The sequence below is a fragment of the Delphinapterus leucas genome, chromosome 15 (assembly GCF_059928025.1).
Source record: "Delphinapterus leucas isolate spDelLeu-1000000601 "Yukka" chromosome 15, BTC_Dleu_Yukka2, whole genome shotgun sequence".
Classification (NCBI taxonomy): domain Eukaryota; kingdom Metazoa; phylum Chordata; class Mammalia; order Artiodactyla; family Monodontidae; genus Delphinapterus; species Delphinapterus leucas.
This window is the reverse complement of record NC_143143.1, coordinates 88,532,298-88,557,242: the sequence shown is the minus strand read 5'-3', so window position 1 is coordinate 88,557,242 and position 24,945 is coordinate 88,532,298. Positions and strand designations below refer to the sequence as shown.

Sequence of the window (24,945 nt, the reverse complement as noted above, 5' to 3'; positions counted from 1 at the left end):
CCCCACCTGGGGAAGTCAGCACACTCAACAGCCGGTCGTGCACTGCTTGGAATCTGTCGGGAGGATGAAAGGGAAGGGGGGGAAGGAATGAGAAACAAGCTCTACGTGTTTGGACAGCACATGCCACTCTAATTTCCAATAAGGAAGAGGAATTTCCCAAAGGCTCAGGGTGCCCCTGTAACCAGAATGGGGCTTGAAGCAATCCTGCCACCTTGTGGCCAGTTCCAAAAACAAGTTGAAGACAGTTGCTCAGGGGCAAGGTTGTAAATGACAAGTATCGTAGAAAAATGTCTTGGGGTAAGTAACTAAAAAGGACTTGAAAACAAGGCAGAATTGCAGGAACCGGATTGCAAGAGGTAGATTGGACTCGCCGTTAAAGCACATGAAAGCTGCTCAACATTGCCTACGATTCAGTTGGCCAAAACGGGTGTACAGGCTGAAACCCATATGACCTTTGTGGCCAACCAAACATGCGGGAAATACAAATCAACACTACAGAGATGTGTCACTTTGCCCCAGTCAGAATGGCCAACCTCACAAAGTGTAAAAACCAGAAATGGAGGAGAGGATGTGGAGAAAACGGAACCCTGCTGCGCTGATGGTGGGAATGTCAACTGCTAACAGCCACGCTGGAGAAGGGTATGATGTTTCCTAAAAATTCTAAGAAACAGAGTCACAGGGACTTCCTGGTGGCGCAGACATTAAGAATCCAACTGCCAAGGCAGAGGACACGGGGTCGAGCCCTAGTCAGGAAAGATAACACACGCCGCGGAGCAACTAAGCCCGTGCGCCACAACTACTGAGCCTGTGCTCTAGAGCCCGCGAGCCACAACTATGGAGCCCGGGTGCCACAACTACTGAAGCCTGACACCTAAAGCCAGTGCTCTGCAAGAAGAGAAGCCACTGCAATGAGAAGCCCGCGCACTTCAACGAAGAGTAGCCCCAACTTCCTGCAAACAGAGCAACCCCACGTGCAATAACAGAGACCCAACACAGGCAAAAACAATTAATTTAAAAAAATAGAGCTACAGAGCATACGGCACTTCCACGCCTGGGTGTATATCTCGGGATAACCATAAATCCATAGGACACAGGCACTTCAACTGTTAGTGCAGCCCTTTTGCAGGAGCCTCGACTTGGAAACAATGTAAATGTCCTTGGAAGGAAAAAATGGATAAAGAAGATATGGTACTTATGTACAAGGAATTAGTACTCAGCCATGAAATCAACGAAATAAGGCCAGTTGCAGCAACTCGGGTGGACTTAGATACGATCATTCTAAGTGACAAAATTCAGACACAAAAAGACACAGCATAAGATATCATTTATAGGTGGAATCTAAAAATGGTTACACATGAACTAAATTACAAAACAGAAACAGGGTCACACATTCAGAAAACACACTTATGGCTGATAAAGAGAAAAAGTGGGGGTGGGGTGAGACATAAACCAGAGGGTTGAAATTAACACAGATACTGTTCCAAAGACCAAACAGGTAATCGACAAGACCTACTCTATAGCTCAAGAACTGGACTCCGCACACTCTAGTCACGAGAAAAGAATATATACGACTGGTAAGAATCTTAAAAGAATTGATGGATGTCTCTCTGTAAGTGAAACAAGTGGACGTGCAGCAGCCAGAAAGACAGCATGGAAAATCAGCTACACCCCATTATAAAAATAAATTTTAAAAAAAGACACAGAAAGAAAACGTTACAAAATTCGTTCAGGGGCTGTGATGCAACCTGGATCGACCACATCTAGACCCACAGCTGCATGGGCCCTAAGGCTGGACACTCGTGGGGCTGAGAGGCTGGGTGAGGAGTCAGCAAATGCAGCCCCTTTCGAGTAATCCTGCCTGGTCCCCATTCCATGGATCCCAAACCTCCAAGTGCAGGGGACCCTTCGTACAGCTAAAACATGCATGGGACACCCTGACGATGGAAAAGGCGCCTCATCTCCCCATCTCCTGGTGCTCGGGTTCCCCCCTCCAGCCTCTTTCCTAATAATCTCCCCGCTAGGGGAAGTCAGCACCTTCAACATCCTGTTTCGCACACTTTGGAATTTGTCCGCAAGATGAACTGGAAGGTGGGGAAGAATGAGAGACAACACCTAGGTGTTTGGACAGGCACATGCCACTCTAATTTCCGAAGAGGAAGTGACGAAAGGCTCAGCTAGCCTTCGGAACTAGAATAAGGCTTGAAGCAATCCTGCTGTAGGGTGGCCAGTGCCCAAAGAAACAAGTTGAAAAGTGGAGCTCAGGGGCACTGCAATTCACAATCGTGCAGGACTGTAAACGATCCCTAACGTGGAAAAATGCCTTGAGGTAAGTCACGAAAGAGGACTTGAAAGCAAGGCAGAATCGCAGGAACGGAATTTCAAGAGGGACACTGGTCTCGCCTCGAAAGCACATGGAAAGGGGCAGAACTTCTTCAACAATGCCGTTGGCCAAAAAGGGCGTACGCGTTTTTCCTGAATATATTCAGGAAAACCGCGTACGCCCTTTTTGGCCAACCACGCAGGCGCGCGGTGCAAACCAACACTACAAAGAGGTACAACTTCGCATCAGTCCGAAGGGCCATCCTCACAAAGTGTAAAAACCAGAAATGCAGGATAGGGCGTGGAGAAAAGCGAGCCTTTTTACGCTGATTGTGGGACGGTCAATTGCCAACGGCACTCTGGAGAAGTGTAGTTTATTGCCCAAAACATCTAAGAAACAAAGCTACAGAGCATACGGCACTCCCACTCACGAGCGTGTATCTTGGGAACACCAAAACTCGACAGGACACAGGCACCACAACGTTTAGTGCTGGTCTGTCTACAAGAGCCTCGACTTGGATACAACCATAATCTCCCTGGAAGGAAAACATGGATAAAGAAGATGTGATACTTATGTACAATGGAATACTACTCAGCCATGAAATCAGTGAAATAAGTCCAGTTGCAACAACTCGGGTGTACTTAGGTACAATCATTCTAAGTGACATAAGTCAGACAGAAAAAAGAGACTTATCCTCAGGTATCAGTTATAGGTGGAATATCAAAATTGCTATACACGAACTAAATGTCAAGAGACACAGAATCACACATTTAGAAAACATACTTATGACTGCTAGAGTGCAAAGGTCGGTTGAGGTGAGGCATAAACCAGGAGTTTAAAATGAGCACAGATACCGTTCCATAGACCAAATAGGCAATCAACAAGGCTTACTCTAAAGCTCAAAGCACTAGACTCAGCACACCATACACACCGGACCCTGACCCTGACCCTGACCCTGACCCTGACCCTGACCCTGACCCTACCCTAACCCTAACAACCCTAACCCTAACCCTAACTTATAGGTGGCATCTAAACATGGATACAAATGAACAAACTTACAAAACACAAACAGCGACACACATTTAGAAAACACAACTGTGGCTAGGAAAGGGGCGGAGGGAGGGATAGACCAGGAGGCTGAAATTAGCATACATACCCTTCATGGACAATATAGGTAATCGACAAGGACCTAGCGTATAGCACACAGAACTCAACACATTGAAATCTCCGGAAGAGAATACGTAAGACTGCTAAGAATATGGAAAAAAATATGTAGATGTTTCTCTTTATGTGAATCAAGTGGATGTACACCAGAAAGGGACACAGCATTGTAAATCAGCTATAATCTACTATATAAAAATGATAAATTACAAAGAGAAAGAGAGAGAAATTCTTAGTAAATTCTTTCAGCAGCGGTGACCCAACCTGGAGTCACATGATGTAGACCCAGAGCTGGCTAGTGCCCTAAGGCTGGACACTCCTGGCGCTGAGAGACACCTGGTGAGGGTGTGCCAGCAAATGGAGCCCCACTGCAGTCGTACTGCCTGGTCCCCACTCCATGGGTCCCATATCTCCAGGTGCAGGGGAGCCAACCTACAGCTAGCCTAACCCTCTAACCCTGAACCTCTAACCTAAATCCTTTAACTCTGATCCCTCAAAACCTCATCCTCTTAATGGACCTTCTAATACTGTCCCTAAGCCTCTAGCTCTGACCCTGACCCTATCTTCTCACCCTGAGCACTGAGCCTGAATTTTTTTAATGAAATGTACAAGTCTTTTATTTTTTTATTATTTATGACTGCGTTGGGTCTGCATTGCTGCACGTAGGCTTTCTCTAGTTGCAGCGAGCGGGGGCTGCTCTTCGTTGCGGTGCGCAGGCTTTCATCGCAGTGGCTTCTCTCATTGCGGAGCATGGCCTCCAGGCGCGCGGACTTCAGTAGTCGCAGCATGCAGGCTTAGTAGTTGTGACACGTGGGCCCTGGAGCACGCAGGCTTCAGTAGTTGCGGCGCATGGGCTCAGCAGTTGTGGCTTGTGGGCTCTAGAGTGCAGGCTCAGTAGTTGTGGTGCACGGGCTTAGTTGCTCCGTGGCACGTGGGATCTTCCCGGCCCAGGGTTCGAACCCGTGTCCCCTGCATTGGCAGGTGGATCCTCAACCACTGCGCCACCAGGCAAGTCCCTGAGCCTGAATTTCAATCCTTAATCCTGACCCTCTAACTCTGAACCATACACTACTCCCTAACCGTAACCTCTGACCTGACCATGATCCTACACCACCTTTAACCCTTAACTATAGGCTCGTATCAGAACAGAATAAAAATTTGAACCCTACTCCAATCCCTTGAAGTTGCATGAAGAAGCAGGTAACTCAGATACACTCATGCCTCACCTGTTCCCTACCTCCAATCTCCTTTCCCCACACCTAAGACCACCTTGCTTCCTTATCCCATAAGTATCTCAAGCCCCTTGCCTCTGGGGAGGTGGATTTGATATCATCACTTGGCTGCCTTGCAACCTCGGCATCTAAGCATTTGGCTTGCTGCATGACAAATAAGCCTGGTTCCAAACACCATGAGTCCCTAAGCCTTAAGGCAGGGAAGCTTCTATAAAACACATCCTGCTGAAATAACTCCCAGAGACAGTTAGGATTAACCATGTGACAAAGTCCAGAAAACAAGGGCTCTGTGCTCGCAGTGGGAAGACAAGCGTCCCTGCGGAGCCCGCCACACACCTCCCACCACTCACTCAGGGCTGCTGACTGCAGCGGCCTCCTGGCTTTGCTCTCACCACCCCAAACTGTGCTTTAATGTGCTTACAGAAAAACGGCCTGTTGAAGTAAAAGCAGCACGGGCTGTCTGTCATATACTCTGCCGCCAGAACGGGCCCTCACCCAACCGTGCTGGTGCCCTGATCTCAGACTTCCAGCTCCAGAACTGTGAGAAATACACTTTTATTGTTTATAAGCCAACTAAAATACCCAACTGGTGTTTTGTTATAGCAGCCCAGATGGATTAAAACAATCAGCAACGGTGTTTAGGAAAAACTGGAATTTTCAATGAAAAAGAAAAAAAAAGCTCATTTACAATAGCACCTCAATACTTTTAAGTCTGGACCACGACCCTCTGACCCTGACACTAAATCCTGACCCTGGCCCTGGCCTGACCCCAACGCCAACCCTGAACCCTCATCCTCGCCCCCTGCTGCCCCACAAGATATGATGCCATTACTCAATATCTTTTACTTAACATTTTGACGATAGGGGGAAATCGTGCCAAAAAACTAACCAGACTCTCTCCAGACGCCTATGCTCTCATGTAGCCACTCCGTCTATTCCAACTTCCTGTGTTTAATCACATATCACGCCTCCCCTAGGTGTGCTAGAATGGTACAGACTTCAGCAATAATGCAAACGGTGAAAGAAAGTACAGGATTCTAATTTTTTTTTTTTTTTTTGCGGTACGTGGGCCTCTCACTGTTGTGGCCTCTCCCGTTGCGGAGCACAGGCTCCGGACGCGCAGGCTCAGCGGCCATGGCTCACGGGCCCAGCCGCTCCGCGGCATGTGGGATCTTCCCGGACCGGGGCGCGAACCCGTGTCACCTGCATCGGCAGGCGGACTCTCAACCACTGCGCCACCAGGGAAGCCCTGATTCTAATTTTTTAAAGTTTATTTTAAAACATTTTTGAAAACAAAATGTAGCCAAGAATTTTAATTCCACACAGGAAACAGAAGCAATGCCAAGAAGGCTAAAGCGTCGTAACTACCTTTATTGGTACCTTTATTGGTACCTTTACTGGTATCTGTTGTATATCAGTTCATTAAAACCTTTGTTTCATATTCCTTGCATTAATCCCCTCCAGATGGGCAAAAATATTTTTAAATACACAGCTGATTTCTACATTATATACTTAATATTTATAAATTTGTTATTTGTTTTGCACATGTCTATGGCTGTACTACTTTCAAGACGAAAGTCACATATAAAAATACAGACTAATCAAAACATAAGAGTCAGCCACTGTCTAGAATGTGGTTTACAATATAGAGCTTGCAGACAACACAGACTATATATATAATTCATCTGTTTGAAAACAGAAAGTAGTGTCTCAGACTGACTCTGGAGAAAGGTGCTGACACACAGGGAAACTCACTGATGATTCTCCTTTATGTTTATTAGATCAATACCAAATTATTTCACATATATTATATTCAATATCTATATATATATATATCTTGTAACCAAATTCTGGTTTAAAAGTCACAAACCAACATGTAAATACAAAATACAAAATGTTAGGAAAGGTTTAACATATATAGAAACATAAACATAAATATAAGAAACACAGGTTAATTTCAACTTCAGTTTTCCTTTCTGATGCAGACACGAGTACCTTGTGTAAGAAACGGTCTCCAGGCCACCTCCACGTGTAGACCTCAGCATTTCCTGAGAGTGTGAAGTCAACCCCTCCTCCAGGAGACTCTCGCCCTTTTGAGACATTCCCCCCTTGCACCTTATGTTTGTCAGACTGTGTTTACAGAAATCAGATGACTGGATGAAAACTCTACAGGACAGTCAAGGACAGACGAGAAGACGAGATGCAGAGCGGGAGCCCCTTCCTTCTCCAGTGCACCTGCTGCGGGCAGCCCTCCAGGAAGGCTTGACCTCCTCCCCTGGACCACAGACTTACTTTTCTCTGTAATAAAGCAGGTAGTACTTCAGGGGATCTGGCAGAGGGAGGCTCAGGACCTTCTCACGCAGGAAGTTCACCGGGGGCTCAGGCTTGGTGTCCGGCGGGGTTGTCACCTCTTCTTCTTGCCGCTCGTCTTCCAGGTCTCTGCAGCTGGTGTCATCAGAGGGGTTGGAGATCTGACTGGCAAACACCTCTTTGTCCAAAAAGACAATCGTTTCCATTCGGCGGCGGTGAACTCTCCTCCGTTTAAACCTGGGAGTGTTCTTCAGTCTGTTCCCGTTTTTGTTCACAGCTTCCTGGTGGATGACCTTCTTAATGGTGCCCCGGATGGCAATGCGCGCCAGGTCCTGGAGGCTGCGAACCGCCAGGGGTGCTGTGCAGACAGCGAGACCGTCAGCCTCACCCTCGTGACACCACAAGGTCTAGACACCTGAGAAAATTCTAACCACATTTTCATTTACTGGCGTATTTACAAACACATTACAAGAATAGGACAGTGCTGTAGGCAAATGTTAATTATACTCTAATTTGCATTCATATGGTATTTTTCCAAAGATATTTTCAAATGCACTGACCTTTAAATCAGATAAGAAAAGGAAGCAGTACTGCTTGGCTAATCAATCAATGGAAGAATAAGAACCAGGGTTACAGCGTTTGGTTCTTTGACAACCGGCTTCATTTCCCTATTTGCCGTGTTCAGTGATGCATTGTCTCATCCAGTAAAAATACAGTGACCACATGGCTCTACAATTCTTTTATCTGTTTTTATATTTTCACAGTATTTCAGAAATTTAAGAATTTGTTCCTTTTTTATTAAAGTAGAGAAAAAGCAGTTCCAAAACATTTTTAAGAACGAAAGTCCCAAAGCACATCAAGGAAAAATAAAATCTGGTAATTAAAGCTCAATTTAGGCAAATGTGTAGGCAATACACACATGGCAATATAAGGGCTCTTCTGAGGGGAAGAGAATCACTAGGGGCCATGTGTTTAAATGCATGACACTGAAAGTCAGCACCACTTCTTACCCCCCTGAACCTAACTTCTCCAAAAAGTAACAACCCAAACTATCCGGAGGGCTCCTCTGTTGCCCACATCTCTTACCAGAATCACAGAGGCCCGAGCAGAACCTGCTCAGCGCCCAATGCCCTGGAGGCGCCCCCGGCTCGCAGCACCCTCCTCCCCTTTGTCAGGACACTGCACTCGCGCGGCCCTGACACCCCGACTCGGCCGAGCAGGAGGTGGCGGCAGCACTCCTCCCCCGCCACTCCACTTGCTGTCGCCCCCTTCTCAGACCTCCCAAGGGCCAGCTCTGGCCTCTCCAGCTCACCCTGAGGTGCCATCGGTGGGGGCCGCCTCATCCCCTGGCCTCCTCCTCTTCCACCCAGCCCGGCGAGCTCCTCTCCGCTTATCCTATTAGTCCTTGGTTTGACATCCATCCCGTGGGCTTCAAATAACACAGGGCAGCCAAAGGCTCCCCAGGTTCTAACCCAGTCCTGCTGGGGTCAGGGCCTCCTGCAGACCCGCCTCCATAACATGCCAGCCACCTCAGGCCCACCTCCTCCCTCAGACAGGCCCTACACGCCTCCTGAGCCCCTGCCACTGTAGAGCCCCATGTCTTAGCTTCAGTCTTTATCTCTTGCCCAGAAAATCCCAGCGGCCTCTTGACCAGCTCAGCCTGCAGTCTGGTCACTCACCCGTCCATCCGAGAGCTGACCCCATCCCCTGTGCAGCACACGACCACATCCTCACGGCCTCCGTGTGCACTGCCCTCATCAACGTGACTCTACTCGTCTAAGAACCTCTGGTCCGGGAGACAAGATCACAAGTTCCCTTCAGGAGCCCTAAATAGCATCGACATTGTTCACTGTGCCACGTTTGCTTTGAAGCCTCAAAACCCACATCTCGGGGTACCCTCCACATCTTCATGATTCTTACCCAGGCATGATCAACACACTTGTCATAGATCCCACCTGTGACCTCACCTTCTGAAACTCTGCAGGGGCTCTGGAAGGCGGTGCCCTCCCCACCCACGGGCAGTGCCTGCCTACCCATTCCGGTGGGATTTTCAGGGAGCACACATTTGACAAATTCACCCTCCCCTGACCACCAGGGAATCCAGAATACAGAGGTGCCACATCTTCTATTTAGAGTTTTTTGAGCGGGGGGGGGTTGTTTTTTATTTTTTGGCTGCGTTGGGTCTTCGTTGCTGCGCGCGGGCTTTCTCTAGTTGCGGCGAGCGGAGGCTACTCTTCATTGCAGTGCTCAGGATTCTCATCGCGGTGGCTTCTCTTATTACAGAGCACGGGCTCTAGGTGCGTGGGCTTCAGTAGTTGTGGCACATGGGCTCCGTAGTTGTGGCTCGAGGGCTCTAGAGCGCAGGCTCAGTAGTTGTGGCGCACGGGCTTAGTTGCTCCGCGGCATGTGGGATCTTCCCGGGCCAGGGCTCGAACCTGTGTCCTCTGCACTGGCAGGTGGATTCTTAACCACTGTGCCACCAGGGAAGTCCCCACATCTTCTATTTAAAACATGGGACGGACTCTACCACCTACATGATAAACTCGGGTCTAACCCACCTGCCCACCTCACGTTCCCACGACCCCCACTCTGGCGAGCTCCTCTCCGCTTACGCCTATTAGTCCTTGGTTTGACATCCATCCCGTGGCTTCAAATAACACAGGGCAGCCAAACGCTGCTAACCCTAACCCTAACCCTGACCCTGACCCTGACCCTGACCCTGACCCTGACCCTAACCCTAACCCTAACCCGGACGTCCCCGGCATACGTGCCCCGCACACCAGCGACGTCCAGCTCACGGCCAGTGTGCCTCTGCTCACGCTTCTCTTCCCTTCTCTTTCTTTCTAGGGGTTCCTTTTCATCCTTGAATAGCAAGCACAAACATCCTAAAATAACCCGAAATAGGCTAAACGTAGACTATAATTTTTTGAGTGACTTTTTAAACATCACTTGTAAAACTTTAAAGGCTTCAATGGGTGGAAAAGTGTTCTTTAACATTAAAAGGTTTCTTATGAATTTTATTTCTCTTCAAATTCTAACGACAGTGAAAAGATCTAAACAGTAAGCAAGAATCTTCATACTCACGTAACTGGACAAGTCTTGATTCTCCTGACTCCGACTGGCAGGGCTGGATGAGTGGAGCAAAAGACACAGCCAGAATCTTTTTGGTTTCCCAGGCGGAAGGACCCGTCCGAGTTATCTTAGTCAACTATCCCAAAGACAAAACGAGAAGATTCAAAAGGTCTGACTACTGGTAGTGTTGATTTAAATATAATCATTCCTATACACAACCTGAAAAAACACAGACACTAATAATGAAAAACCCTGACAATACGGGCCTGCAATGTGCCCATAATGCGATGTGGCAAGAATTACACATAACTTAATGATATTCTTGCAAATATACTCAAGCTTCTAGTACAGAAAATATATCTAACAGGGAAAGAAGTTAACGGGTGACAAGAGGAAACAATCAGAGAAGGAATGTGGGGATTCTGATGAGACAACCTTCTTGGACTCTACAGAAAAAGTCCGTGTGGCGGGGGAAACGTAAGGAGATGGGGCGATTCTCAAGTACAAGTCGTTAGAGACCCTCACAACCAGCTGTGATGCTTCAGCCTAGACGGAGTCCCTGGCTGTGGTTTCTGGAGGGTGGGAACTGGAAAGAGATCATCTCGCCCCCACTGAACAGCAGCAGGAACCTCTCGAAGGCAAATGGCCTGATTGCTTCAACAAATAAATTGCAAGAAAGAAGGAAAACTTGGAGATTAACAACACCGAAGAGATAATCCACCAAGTGCAGGGCACAGCCCTAAATGGGGTCCCATTCAAGTAAGCTGTTCAGCCTGGTTTTGAGACAATCAGGAAAACCTGAACGCTAGCTGGACGTTTCAAGATATTAAGGAATTACCATTAACTTTTTTAGGTTGATAACGGTTTTGTTATGAAGTTTTAAAACACAGAGCCCTTATCTTTTGCAGATACAAACTGAAATATTGAAGAATATTTTTTTTTTTTTTATTAAGGACGTTCACTACCGTCTTTACGTAACAGTAAATAACAATAAAAACGACATACAACCTAATGTCTGATTATAGGAGCCAGATAATTAACTGGTCAATGGTTCAGCCGGCTACCACATAAGCACTAAAAAACGATGATGTGGAATATTAAGTAACTTAAAATCATATTCACAAACTCTGTTAAGTAAAACACCTTAGTGTACAATAACCTTTTTGAAAGGATACAAACTAAGAGGAGAGGGCTACAAGAATCACACGCTAACAGTCATTAGGGACTGTGAATAGCTTTTCTTAATGTTCACATCTTCTGGATTTTCTAAAATAAATAATTACTTTTCAAACAAAATGAATTGAATGCTAATATTTTAAAACTGAAGAAAATTTCACCAAAACGCACAATCTCCTAACATTTGTCATTTCTGTTTTTCCTAGTTGTTTGGGACGGATAGGTTGCTCATTTATGGCAATCTGTTTTCCCAATGAAACACAGTATCTAAAACATACAGAAACATGCATAGCCAAGTAGACCTGGACAAGATTCCCACTCAGCAAGGGATTCTGTACAGTACCCGCCACCATGGAATTTAACAATTAGACTAGCTACCAAAATAGAATTACTCTAATATTTTTTTATGTGTACTGTAATTCCAATACTAGAAAAAGCATAAAAGAATAGCTAAGGGGGGGCGGGGGGAGGAGGGGGAGAGGACAGAAAAGACGAGGAGGGAGGAGAGAGAGGGCGGCAGGTCAGCCTTGCAGTGCAGGCTCTGGGATGCCCGCCTGAGTCAGGACCTGCCCCGCCTTGGCTGCCTCTGCGGCCTGTCTCATCCTCAGTGAAATGGAGGGCATTGTTACAAGAGTTACGAAGGAAAGTGCACGTCAGACCCCCGGAACCGACGCTGGCAGGCAGCTAAGTGTGCAAAATCGTGGGTTACGTGGGGACCTGACCTTCTCTTCCAGCGGCATGACCAGGACGCCCCCGACTTTGAGGAGGCTCTTCATGTACCCCTCGTGCTGCTTCTGCACGCCTGCCCCGCAGTACACCCGGTCATACTGAGAGCAGCCTGGAGAGATCTCCAGGCAATTGCCAGTGACGAAGGAGGGCTCGCAGAAGTCAAACCTGAAGCAAACAATGTTTTCCACAACTAAATATATCACATCAGAACAAGCCTACATAGTAAATCTACACTAAACACGGGTATGTTTTCATTGCACAATCCCACAGCAACATAGCAAGATCAGAGGCAGAAGCTGGACCCCAGACTTCAGGAAGAATTACGCTAGTAATAAGCAGAACCCTAGAAATTCCAAACCAAATATTGTGAAAGTCAATATCATAGGCGCAATCCAAGCTTAAATCACCCAAGCTCCAAGCATCACTACTGGCTATTTTTATTATCTTATTTTATTATCTTATTCAAGATCTACTAACCGAGTAAAAAGAGGGAAAATTATATTTGGTTTTTCTAAAAATTTTAATCCCTAAAATAAGAACTTTAACGCTTTGTTTTAAAATGCAAGAGCTAGCTACATGGTGCCATTTAAAGACAAATGTGGGACTTCCCTGGTGGTCCAGTGGTTAAGATTCCGTGCTCCCAACGCAGGGGACCCGGGTTTGATCCCTGGTCAGGGAACTAAGGTCCCACATACTGCAACTAAGCCCATGCACCACAACTAGAGAAGCCCGCACGCCACAACTAGAAAGCCTGCACAGCCAAAATAAATAAATAAATTTAAAATAAAAAAATAAAGACAAATGCAACAATTCCATTTTGCAAACAAGTAGGTGATAAAATGTTGTCTCTACTGGAAACACGAAAATTGGGAAAAATGAACATTCTATTTGTTCTCTTATACTGGTGAGAAATTACCTTCAGGTATCATAATTAAAAAACTTGGACTGCCCTGGTGGCACAGTGGTTAAGAATCCATCTGCCAACGCAGGGGACACGTGTTCGAGCCCTGGTCTGGGAAGATCTCACATGCCGCGGAGCAACTAAGCCCGTGCACCACAACTACTGAGCCTGCGCCCTAAAGCCCATGTGCCACAACTACTGAGCCAGCATGTCACAACTTCTGAGCCCACATGCCACACCTTCTGAAGCCGTGCGCCTAGAGCCCGTGCTCCACAACAGGAGAAGCCACCACAGTGAGAAGCCCGCACACCGCAACGAAGAGTAGCCCCTGCTCACCGCACCTAGAGAAAGCCTGTGCACAGCAACGAAGACCCAACGCAGCCATAAATAAATAAATTTGTAAAGAAAATAAAAATTAATAAATAAATAAAAAACGTAAGGCCCTTAAGAACACAAAATATTTTAAGAATAATTAGAACAGATACACACATATCCCTGACTCTCCTGCCACAGTTTAATCATGTTTCCCGGAACACGAAGAGTAATAAACTGATTTCTTTCCATTTAATCCAAAGTTTAAGTTATAACTGACACCCAGAACCACAGACAGATTTGATCTTACTTGTCGAAGCTGTCACTTGTCCTGATGAAAAAGTCCAGCTTCTGCTTCGCATACTCTGTCACATCTGAATGGAGTTCCACCCCGTGGTTCACACCAAAAGGACCTAAAAGGTTTCAGGATAAGAAAACATGTAGAATTAGGGCAAGAACCCCTATTCTTTATTTCTGTTTCATAGACTACAACACATTTGATTTGGCATGTATAATTACAGAAATACACGTTATTGGGCCTAAATCACCCAGCCCAATATTTAAATATGCAGGCTGGCCTCTGCTCACCACATCACCAATACTCTTTCCCACAGCTTCCTAAAGCCTGGATCTCCCTGTCCTCAAACTTCTACGGAATCATTTGAAAATGTAAAAAAGCCAAGGCCTGTAACCAAGAGTTCAAAGTGCCACTAATGAATTAAAGAAGAAGCATGTATTTGCAAATGAAAGTGGACACAGGCCTGTTTTCCATCAAAGGTCTCCCCAAACACTCAGATGTGGTGTTTAATTCTCACAAAATAGGTTTTAATCATCATTAAAATAAAACTATAATTCCAAAATCAAAATGAAACTTTTTTAATCAAAAGAAATTTATCAGTAACTGGAAATAAAGCTGTGAGAAAAGTTGGGAGCCCACTTGATGAAAGCGCTTCCTCCACATACAAACGCCTCTGGGTTAAATCTCGGTGAGAACTATTGACACAAACAGCTTCGTTAAATCTCTGTGTTGTAAGAATCCATTTGTATGAAGGTCGGACTTCCCTGGTGGCGCAGTGGTTAAGAATCCGCCTGCCAACACAGGGGACACAGGTTCGAGCCCTGGTCCGGGAAGATCCCATGTGTCGCAGAGCAACTAAGCCCGTGTGCCACAGCTGCTGAGCCTGCGCTCTAGAGCCCGCAAGCCACAACTACTGAGCCCACGTGCCACAACTACTGAAGCCCATGCGCCTAGAGCCCGTACTCTGCAACAAGAGAAGCCACCGCAATGAGAAGCCCACGCACCGCAATGAAGAGTAGCCCCCGCTCACCACAACTAGAGAAAGCCACGTGCAGCAACGAAGACCCAATACAGCCAAAAAATTTTTTTAAATAAAAAATAAAAATAGGGCTTCCCTGGTGGCACAGTGGTTGGGAGTCCGCCTGCCAGTGCAGGGTACACAGCTTCGAGCCCTGGTCCGGGAGGATTCCCACATGCCGCGGAGCAGCTGGGCCCGTGTGCCACGGCTGCTGAGCCTGCGCTCTGGAGCCCGCGAGCCACGGGTGCTGAGCTCGCCTGCCGCAACTGCTGGGGCCCGCGCGCCTGGAGCCCGTGCTCCGCAGCAGGACAGGCCACCGCAGTGAGAGGCCCGCGCACCGCAACGAGGAGCGGCCCCCGCTCGCCGCAGCTGGAGAGGGCCCTCGCGCAGTGGCGAAGACGCAATGCAGCCAAAAATAAATTTTTTTAAAAATGCAAAAAAGAAATTAAAAAATAAATTAAATTGAATTAAATTAAAATAAAAACATTTGTATGAACGTCAAAACAGGTAACGCTCATCTGTGTGACGGAGGTGAGCATCTTCCCCCTTCTGGAGGGGTGGGGTCCTGCTATGGGGCGGTGGCCATGAGGACTTCTGGGGCACAGACTCTACTCTGCATCTTGTTCTGGGTGATGCTTACGTGGAGGTGGATGTAAAAACTCACCAAGTTCCACGCTTCACACTTGTTACTTTGCTACGGGTAAGTTATACCTCAATTTAAAAAAATCTGCATGTGAAAATGAACAGGGCACATAGGGTTTTATTTAAAAGACATACAGGGACTTCCCTGGTGGTCCAGTGGTTAAGACTTTGCCTTCCAATGCAGGGGGTGCGGGTTCGATTCCTAGTTGGGGAGCTAAGATCCCACACGCCTCGGGGCCAAGAAACCAAAACATAAAACAGAAGCAATTCTGTAACAAGTTCAATAAAGACTTTAAAAATGGTCCACATCAAAAACATCTTATAAAAAAATAAATAAAAGACATACATATAAAGTCACAGTGCAGCATTCAACCCTACAGTCCAACAGAAATCCTGGTAAATGCAACCCTCTGTGCGCCCACAGCTTTGCACTCTGCCACTTGGTTCATCTGGCCCCTTCCTGGTGCAGCAGCCTGGCCCCAGGCCCAGGCCTCCCTGCCTCTGCTGGATGACTCACGCGCTCTCCTTTCTCAACACCTGTCACGTACAGAGCTGCTGCTGTAACACTCTCTCATCAAAACACAGCCTACGGGCATCCTTGGTGGCTCAGTCGGTAAGAATCCGCCTGCCAATGCAGGGGACACGGGTTCGAGCCCTGGTCCAGGAAGATCCCACATACCGCAGAGCAACTAAGCCCGTGCGCCACAACTACTGAGCCTGTGCTCTAAAGCTCGCGAGCCACAACTACTTAGCCCACGTGCCACACCTACTGAAGTCCACTCACCTAGAGTCCACACTCTGCAACAAGATAAGCCACCGCAATGAGAAGTCTGCACACCGCAACAAAGGGTAGCCCTCGCTCACTGCAACTAGAGAAAGCCGTGCGCAGCAAGAATAAATAAAAATTAAATAAATAAATAAATAACCCAACGCTGCCAAAAATAAATTAAATAAATAAATAAAATATCATTAAAAAAAGAATAAACATAGTTATAAAAAGAAAAACCACAGCCTACTTGAGAAGTCACATTTCCAGTGTTTATATCACATCCACATTATTCCGTTTCCATCCCCGCTGCTCTCTTGGTCACTTGCCAGAGACCAAGAAAACTGGCCTTTTTTCCCCCTCTCATCACGTTCTCATCAGCCCCTCACCTTTGTTAGGCACTTATTGAGGACACACCTCCTATTCCCAAGAAGCTTCACACCAGACTAAAAACACATATCCCCTGACCCACCCCAATAAAAAGAGAACTAAAAGCAGAGGGAGTACAGGGGGTGGTCAAGATGGTGGCACCAAAGACACAACACTGAAACTAGTCCCACAAGGCCCCCCAAGCAGAGCATCACACGACATCACACGACACTTTCAGGTTAAGCTGACAAGTGCTGCGTCCTCCCCACCACCAACTGGGACCTCAAGAAGGGAGCGCCCTCAGCAAAGGGGTGGAGCCACAGAATGAGCACAGGAATGTGGCAGAAGGGCTGCGGTCAGAGAATAAGAACCCCTAAGTCAAATGAAACACTTCAAGCCTCACATCTGCAGGCACTGGGAGGCCAGCAAGGTTTTCACCTCTGCAGTGATCTGCACGAAGCACCGTCACGGCTGAATGAACCAGACAGGGAGGCCCAGGACACACAGCATCCAGACAGTGAAAACGGTGCAGTGCGCGCAGCTTTCTCCCTGCAGATCCAAGATGGCTACCCGTGAATGCAAACTCTCAAGTTACCTCCTTCAAATACATCAAAGCACCACGCAGTGTCCACTGCAGCCGAAAACACAGCTTTCCTTCCTTCAGAACTCTCCTCCCCTAATAACTAGTGAGATTCCCAAGAAAGAGGGGACTCAGAAAAGACAAACAGCAACATCAATTGTAAGCCATTTCTTTGTAACTTCTACACAACATCAAGTGCAGCAGGTCAGCTGAGGTTTACTTTAAGTCACCTTTTCCTGAGCATTTCAGTTCTTTTCAACAGCATTTCTAATCTAACCAGTTTGATAACCTGACCACCTTATCCTTAGCTCCTCCAATTTTTCAGCTCCAACAGAGGGAATTACAATTCACTAATTCCAGAATGATGAATAACCCTGGCTCCCTTTGCAAAGCAGTTTCAATCCAAGTTAAGTTCAAAAAGCATTTAGCTTAAAAAAAAAAAATTCACATTTAATAATCTGAGGGTAGCAATTTATAGCCTAAAGTCAGATGATCAGAATCTCAAAACTTCAGCAAATTCTAAAGTATATGAACTTATAAAGAAACCAAAAGTTTCATTCCATATCCACAAAAAGCAACTGTTACTGCTAAGATTTTCTTAAGTGCCTGTATCAACCGCAAAGAAACAATATTGTGATGGACCACTAATGATTTAAACATGACTTTAAAGCCGTTATTACTTGAAATCGCCAATATTCGGAATCTTACACTGACCCGGTAACGATGTTAAGATACTTAAGCCGAAAGCTTTGATATTTAGCAAACCTGGGAAAACAGGCTAAATGGCTTCAAATGAGATAACTTGTGAAATCCTTCCCATCCCTGGAATATATTTAAAAATAAACAACTTACAAGTATTAACTTTTTTAGTATTAAAACAACAAAAACAAAAACTGCTTGGAAGAACTTTAACTTCCAGGGGACTTTAAAGTTAACTATTCCCTGTTTAGAGACCATGACAGGGCAGGCTGAGTGACTGTATTAATCGAGAAATGACCATACGGTCCAGATTTATACAATGTCTAGGTCCTCCGTTGTCCAAAAGGAGGGTGTGCCGATCAGATGTTGGAGGTGCAGGCTGGGGGGACAGGAAAGCTTCAGAAGGACGCTTCTGTTCCTTATGGCGATTTCTCGATTAATACAATCACCCCCCACCCAGGGGCTGTGTGCACACCACGACGGCCTGGAAGGCCGAGGGCAGTTACAACTCGGTCTCCACAAAAGGACACGCTGCCGGCAGGCTCTCCCTCCTACGTGGGACAGAGCCAGACTCACCGAGGATGAGCCCCACCATGGAGCTGAGGTAGCCGGTGCCGCTGCCCAGGTTCAGGAAGGAAAGGCCAGGCTGCAGGTCCAGGGCCTCCATCACCTCCGAGTAGATGCACGGAGCGGAGAGGTGGATGTTACCGTGCTTCCACGCCAAGTCCTTGTACGCGTTCTCCTTAAACTCCTCGAGGTAATAGTCGGCGCGGTCAACAGCTCGGAAGGCCTGCTCCACCAGCTCGGAGCGGATGTACTGCGCCGCCTTCAGATGGTCTATCAGCTCATCGTTGTCTTCACCAGCACTCACCGCACCTCCCATCTTCGGGACCGCGCTTACGGAAAGCTGCCGCTTTACGATTTTTAAAAGGGCAATTCATACTAAAGGTTAGAGCGGAGCAATAGAAGTTCTAAACACATACCAATTTCAGATTCTGAATTCTGAAAGTAATACAGATGGAATATATTTAGTCATCACCCACCCCTCCCACCTTACCCTCCTCCACTCCCAAGAATGCCAGATTCAAAAAAAAAAAAGTTAAATTTGAAATTCAATTATATCCATCCAAAAATGAGTTTGTAATTTATAGTATGGACTGAATACAGATGAACATGCAATACCTAAAACATAGCTGACGACTTAAAAACATCATTAAAGTATGAATTCAAAACTTTACTAAAAGTCATCATTCTAGAAGGTCAAGCATTTAGGATTAAAATCATCTTGAATATACACCAATCTCTTTTTTTTTTTTTTCCCTTGGTCGGGTCTTAGTTGCGGCATGTGGGCTCTTTCACTGCGGCATGCAGGCTTCTCTCTAGTTGTGGCATGTGGGTTTTCTCTCTCTAGTTGTGGCGCGCAGGCTCCAGGGCACGTGGGCTCTGTAGTTTGCAGCACTCAGGCTCTCTAGTTGAGGCACACGAGCTCAGTGGTTATGGTGCCGGGCTTAGTTGCCCTGCTGCATGTGGCATCTTAGTTCCCCGACCAGGGATCAAACCTGCGTCCCTTGTATTGTAAGGCAGATTCTTTACCACTGGACCACCAGGGAAATCCCGAATATGTATCTATCTTAACAGGTATATATCCACATATGGAAAAATCATTGAATGTAAACATAAAAAGAGAGCAGATATGTCTACTAGAAAATCATTCTAATATCAACCTCTTTGAATATTTCAAGTGCTGTAGATCCTTTTTATGTACATAAATCTTCAAAAGCAAAAAAAAAAATTTTTTTTTAATTCAGGTCAACAAATAATAAAAAGTTATTCATTGTTCATTTGAAATTCAAATTTACCTGCTGTCTTATATTTTATCCAGCAACTCCACATCCCACATGCACATAAACACCAAGTCAAGCAGTCCATTCAAGCTCCGATCTGGACGTTCTGATGTACAAACTTCAGGCAAAAACAACACCCACAAAACCCTCTTCCCCACGAAACATACTGTGACACACACCTCACTGTGACGAACACAGCACCCGTCTCAAGGCTACAGCTTAGGAGCAAGAGAAGCTGCTACTAGAACTCCCTCAACTCCTCGAAGTATCAATACCTACTACACAACCTTTCCAGCTCGTCAACAACGGAAAGTACATTTCCGCTCTCCTCCCAACCGCCTTCAAGAAGACAAAGCAACAGCACGTGCTCCCCTCTGAGCCGGCTACCAGAACACCGCGTACCCTCCTCTAGTTCACAGCGAAAATGCTCCTTCACCTGTAGAGGTTTTACTCTTCCTAAACAACTCCAATTTTATACTTACCCTAGGGACTTTTACTTCAAATAAAATGGTAATGTTTACAAAACATCTGATACAAATTGCTGGGAAAAAAGAAAACAGCACTGACTTCCCGGTGGTCCAGCGGGTCAGACTCTGCGCTCCCAACGCAGGGGGCCCGGGTTTGATCCCTGGTCGGGGAACTGGATCCCACATACATGCCACAACTAAGAGTCCGCATGCCACAACTAAGAGTTCCAAACACACACACCCCACACACAAAACTGGCAGTTGTGGTGGGAGAGATTTCCCCAGGAATGAAAGCCACCGACCACACAGACTAATCTTCAGCTTCTCACAAGGACACAAAATGTGTGAAAGGTGGGACTTTTAATACAAACGCTCTTCTATGTTATGGCTGGAACAGTTCATCTTCATCGTCAAGATTTTAAAGCTGAAGACTTCCCTGGTGGCGCAGTGATTAAGAATCCGCCTGCCAACGCAGGGGACGTGGGTTCGACCCCTGAGCCGGGAAGATCCCACATGACGCAGAGCAACTAAGCAACTACCGAGCCTGCGAGCCACAACTACTGAGCCCATTTGCTGCAACTACTGAAGCCCGCGCGCCCTAGGGCCCACGCTCCACAACAAGAGAAGCCACCGCAATGAGAAGCCCGTGCACCACAACGAAGAGTAGCCCCCACTCGCCGCAACTAGAGAAAGCCCACGTGCAGCAACGAAGACCCAACACAGCCAAAAATAAAAAAATTTTATTTAATTTAAAAAATAAAAATATATAAAATAAATTAAAGACTTTAGAGCTGAATATTAGACTTCCAAATCACTAGGATCTTCCAATTATTAGATTCTCACCCCCACTCTAAATTGTTTCAGAGCCCTTCCTGGTTACACTCCACGGCCAGTTAACTTAGCCAGATGGGATAAAGTGCTAATGAGGTCAAGTTTAATCCTGGGTGAGCCACTTAGTTCTGAGGCTAAGGCCTATAGCCCTAGTCTTGGACAGTCATCTTAAAATTGGGGTCACCAGTAAAAAGTTGGGTCATGTTTGCTTGCTTTAGGGAAATGTCTGGCACCCACACATCCTCCAGGACGGACCTGAAAGCCACCTCTTCACCCAGAAGCCCGCAAAGTATAATGTTCTATCCTCAGAAAGCAAACATGGAGTATATGTTGGGTATGTTTCATTGTCTATTAAGTATTTATCCCTTATTTTCAACTTTGCCTCACTTTGAAAGTTTATTCCACGTGCAAAGGCTAGGTTTTTAGTAAAACTAGCAACTAACTACAACCTTTTTATAGGCACCACCTGCCCGTCACGACCTCATTTTGGCTTTACGACATTATTAGGCATATTGGGACTGAGAAGTTATTCTCGTGGTCACACACCAGTGCGAAAGGACAGGGCTGCCATTCAACCCCGGGCCTATGTTCTTTACCCCACACCAAATACAGCTTTAAAAAATCCTCAAGGGAGCAAAATTCTTTACCAATGAACACACTGGTAATCTCTACCCAAAATGACAGACGAAATAACTACGTGGTAACCCTATCTGCTGCCACTGGTAGGCTGCACGTGATAACCTGTAGGATCTGATATTTACTATTAACTTTCCCTGGCAATCTAACACTCCCTCACACTGGAAACAATCACTGCTTATTACTGACCACGAATGTGATCAGTCCTAACGCCACCAAAAACACCAGCAACAGGTTAAGAGATGTCCTTGCCAAACCAAATCTGGACCTACAAGCCACTCAAATTCAATTTTTCAAAGTAATGGCAAGTCATTTTTCGGATGCTGCACTCGACTATACTTTGCAACCCTGAATTCACCGCTCCGCAGTAACCGGGCACCACCCAACAAGAAAGCCTTACTCTAATGCTGCTTCTTCCAAAACCAGCCGTAAGGGCACAGGGAGGAGACAGCGCTCAGCCATCTGGAGCAGGACCAGGCATCGGAAGGTCTCAGGTGGACAATCGAGGAGGCTGTGACAGTGGCCAGGCTAACGGAGCATGCAGCTCTGATACCCGGGGCCAAGATTCAAGTCGACGCTGGGTTTATCAGGCTACTTATTAAGGGCAACATGGACAAAGTAATTCAGCTGGAAGATGAGCTGGGGAGAAGGAACCAAAACCACACCTCCTGCCGCAGGAATAATGGAAGAAATGGAGACTTCTTTCATTTTGAAAACCAAAACTCTTACAAGGAATGCAGAGGGATTTTTTTCCCCCAAGTACTCGAAAGGCTACCATATACACACTATACATGAATGAGCCTGATAAAAGCCAGGCCAGTGGAACACGTGTTGGATGGAGATAATTTCTACTAAACACACAAAAAAATGCTTTCTAAAACTGGAACTGAAAACATTGACACGTTGTCAGAACGAGGAGTCTCTCCCCGCCAGGGATGTCCCGCGCCAAGTACAAGCAGGGAGGGGGCCCAGGCGCTGGTCTCAGGGGCCGAAACCCACCATCTCCAAGGGCCCCTCCCACCCTAGCGTATGGCTCTATTTCCCCCCAGCAGAGCCACAAGTTCGGACTTGTTTATACAGGGACCTGCCGGTCTACCCAACACTGAGAATGCAGTTGTTTACTTCAGCCCCTCCTTGGTCAAAAAGAACGAAGAAAACGTTGACAAGCACATTGAGCAAAGGGGGGAAATAAAGGACTTCTCTGATGTGCAAACATCAACTCGGGAGACACAGGCCCTCGCAAACACAAACAAAACACACGAACCAAAGCCCGGCGAGCTCTCCTTTCCCAACGGAAGGCGTCTTTCAGGTCTTGCCTGAAGCTAAGTCCCCAAGGCTTGAAGGGCCAATACTTCCTTAACAGACTCTGTCACCTTCGGAAAAGGTACAACCTGTTTCAAACCTTGGTAACTCTCCACTTGCCGTGCTAACTGCAAATGTTTCCTACTTAGTAAGTCAGGGACGAGCTACGCGTCTGGAGAGTTAAGTCAACCCAAGGGGTGTAAGCAATGCGCACCTGGAGAGACCTCGGGAACCCCCGGAACGCTGGAGGGCGGACCCCCGGGGAGGGGGGAGGGGCGACGGGAGACGCCTGGGACGCGGAGGGGTGTTTATGCTTGGGGGTGGGGAACGAGAGGACAGCGGAAGAGGACAGGAAGACGGGGAGAAGAGAGGGCGGCCCTGGGGGAGGGTCCGGGAGCCCGGGACCACGGGAAGGGGAGGGGTGGAGAGGAGGGAGAGAGGGGGAGGGGGCCGAGGGGCCGCACCGCCCCCCATACCCCGCTGCAGGCCGGGCCGAGGGCGGCGGCGGCGGCGGCGGCGGCTCAGTACCTCCTGGCTCGGCGGGCCCGCGGAATCGGCCGCTGGGCCGCACCTGCAGCTCTTCTGGCGCCCCTCGCCAGTCCGCCTCCCACTACGCAGCCCCGACCTCCGCCGCCGTAAACATCCACCGCCCCACTGCGCCTGCGCGCCCGAACGCCCTACTGCGCGTGCGCCTGGGTCCAGCGTTTAAAGGGGCAACGGCGCAGCGGAGGGCCCCATCCAGACGTCCCGGCCGGCCACGCGCTCCGCTGGGAGGCGGAAGTCAAAGGGCAGCCGCAGGTGAGCGTTAACTCTTCCGCGCCCCACCGCGAGCCAGGACTCAGCTGTGACCACGACAGGCAGGGCTCACTCCTTGGAAGTGACCTTCCAGGAGGGGACCGACCGGTGAGGAAGAAATGAAAACACAGGGGATGGACAGCAACTGGCGGCGGCGGTGGCTACTGTGGCTTGGATGACACGGAAGGGACATTCCAGCGAAGATCTGCAGGACCGGAAGGATCCAGCTGTGCCAAGAGAGGGTCCAATGGCTGCAGGCCAGGGAGAGCTGAAGTGGGCAGGAGCCCCTACCATGCCCACCCCTGCGAGGGGTCCACACAGCCCCGGCTTGCACACCCACCCTCACTGGCTTCACCGCCGCCTCCCACGCCGCATCCTGATCAGCCCTTCCTGTCATTCTGCGTCTCAGAAGTGGCCTGCCCCTGCATCCTGGCCCACTGGCAGGTCCTCGGTGTTACTTCCCCGGCCACCCACCGACGCGGGGGGGCCTTCTGCCCTGATGCCACACATCCCTTGTGGGCCACCTGCCCGGCCTACCCAGTAAACTTTGTGAAATCTGCCCGAAACTCACATAGGTTTTCCAGCTGAGTCTTGAGCAGCAGGACCCTTTCTTTAGACACAGTCCTATAAGGGAGCCCTTATACTTAACAGGTGCAAGCACTGCTGCCTGGGTCCCTCCTGCCCCCACATTCCTCCCCAGACTTGAGCTGCACTTGGGGGCATGGTTTTCACCACTTTCCACGTTCCAGGGAAGGCTTGCTTCTCTTGGTGGTCCACAGCCCCGAATCAGTGGCCCTGTGGTTGCCGCCAACCTAGTGACGGTCACACTGGCTCTCAGAGCCCTTCCTACCTGATTGCCTGTGATAGTCTGTGACTGTTTCAAATTACAGACGCCCTGGAGCCATCCTTGACCCTCTCCCTGCTGTGAGGGGATATGCCCTCCATCCACCCCACCCTGCCTAGGCCTTGCTTCCCTCCTCTCTATGCGGCCAGGCTGTAGCCTCGCATCTCACCACCCCTCCCTCTGCTCTGCGGAGTGGTCTTCCTAATATAAATAATAGACAACATACCATCAGTACTGGTCTTTGTAGAGCATCATGCTAAGCACTTTACAGAGATTATTTCCTTGGAGTAGATATTAGCATGCTCTCCAGGAAGAAGGGCAGCCCTGACCATGGGAGTTGGCCTGGGCTCACGGCAAGGTTGTCCTGCTGGACACAGACATCTGGCAGAAAAGCTGCACTGTGACAAAGGCCACATCTTAACTCTGTCCAGGTAGAAGCCAAAACCAGGTCTCTGTGCCACCAGCATGCCCTCTCCCAGCCCACAGCAGTGAGGCCTGCTCCTGCCTCAGCATAGCTGAGCCTCCCTCTGCCCTGCCCCTCACAGGTATCACTCATTTAGATACCCCTGCTTCCTGACAGCATCCAGCCCATGCAGAATTTGTCCGTCTGTAAAAGAGATGTCAGTGCCCTGCCAAGGCCA

General features: G+C 47.9%; 1 protein-coding gene across 3 annotated transcripts; it reads right to left on the bottom strand.

Moving 5' to 3' along the window:
* Window positions 1–6,468: 6,468 nt before the first annotated feature.
* Window positions 6,469–23,291, bottom strand: PCMTD2 (protein-L-isoaspartate (D-aspartate) O-methyltransferase domain containing 2). 3 transcript variants are annotated; one of them, XM_089897230.1, is made up of 7 exons: window positions 23,194–23,270; window positions 22,880–22,954; window positions 18,162–18,498; window positions 13,524–13,626; window positions 11,994–12,165; window positions 10,108–10,231; window positions 6,469–7,381 (listed from the first exon to the last, which is right to left on the bottom strand). In XM_089897230.1, the coding sequence occupies exons 3-7, from the start codon at window positions 18,466–18,468 to the stop codon at window positions 7,002–7,004; spliced, it is 1,086 nt and encodes a 361-aa protein (XP_089753356.1). In that variant the 5' UTR covers window positions 18,469–18,498; window positions 22,880–22,954; window positions 23,194–23,270; the 3' UTR covers window positions 6,469–7,001. The 3 variants fall into 3 exon arrangements, with proteins under 3 accessions (XP_089753356.1, XP_089753354.1, XP_089753355.1); XM_089897228.1 differs by lacking the exon at window positions 22,880–22,954 and having other exon boundaries at window positions 23,194–23,291; XM_089897229.1 differs by lacking the exons at window positions 22,880–22,954; window positions 23,194–23,270 and adding an exon at window positions 19,445–22,870.
* Window positions 23,292–24,945: the final 1,654 nt, after the last annotated feature.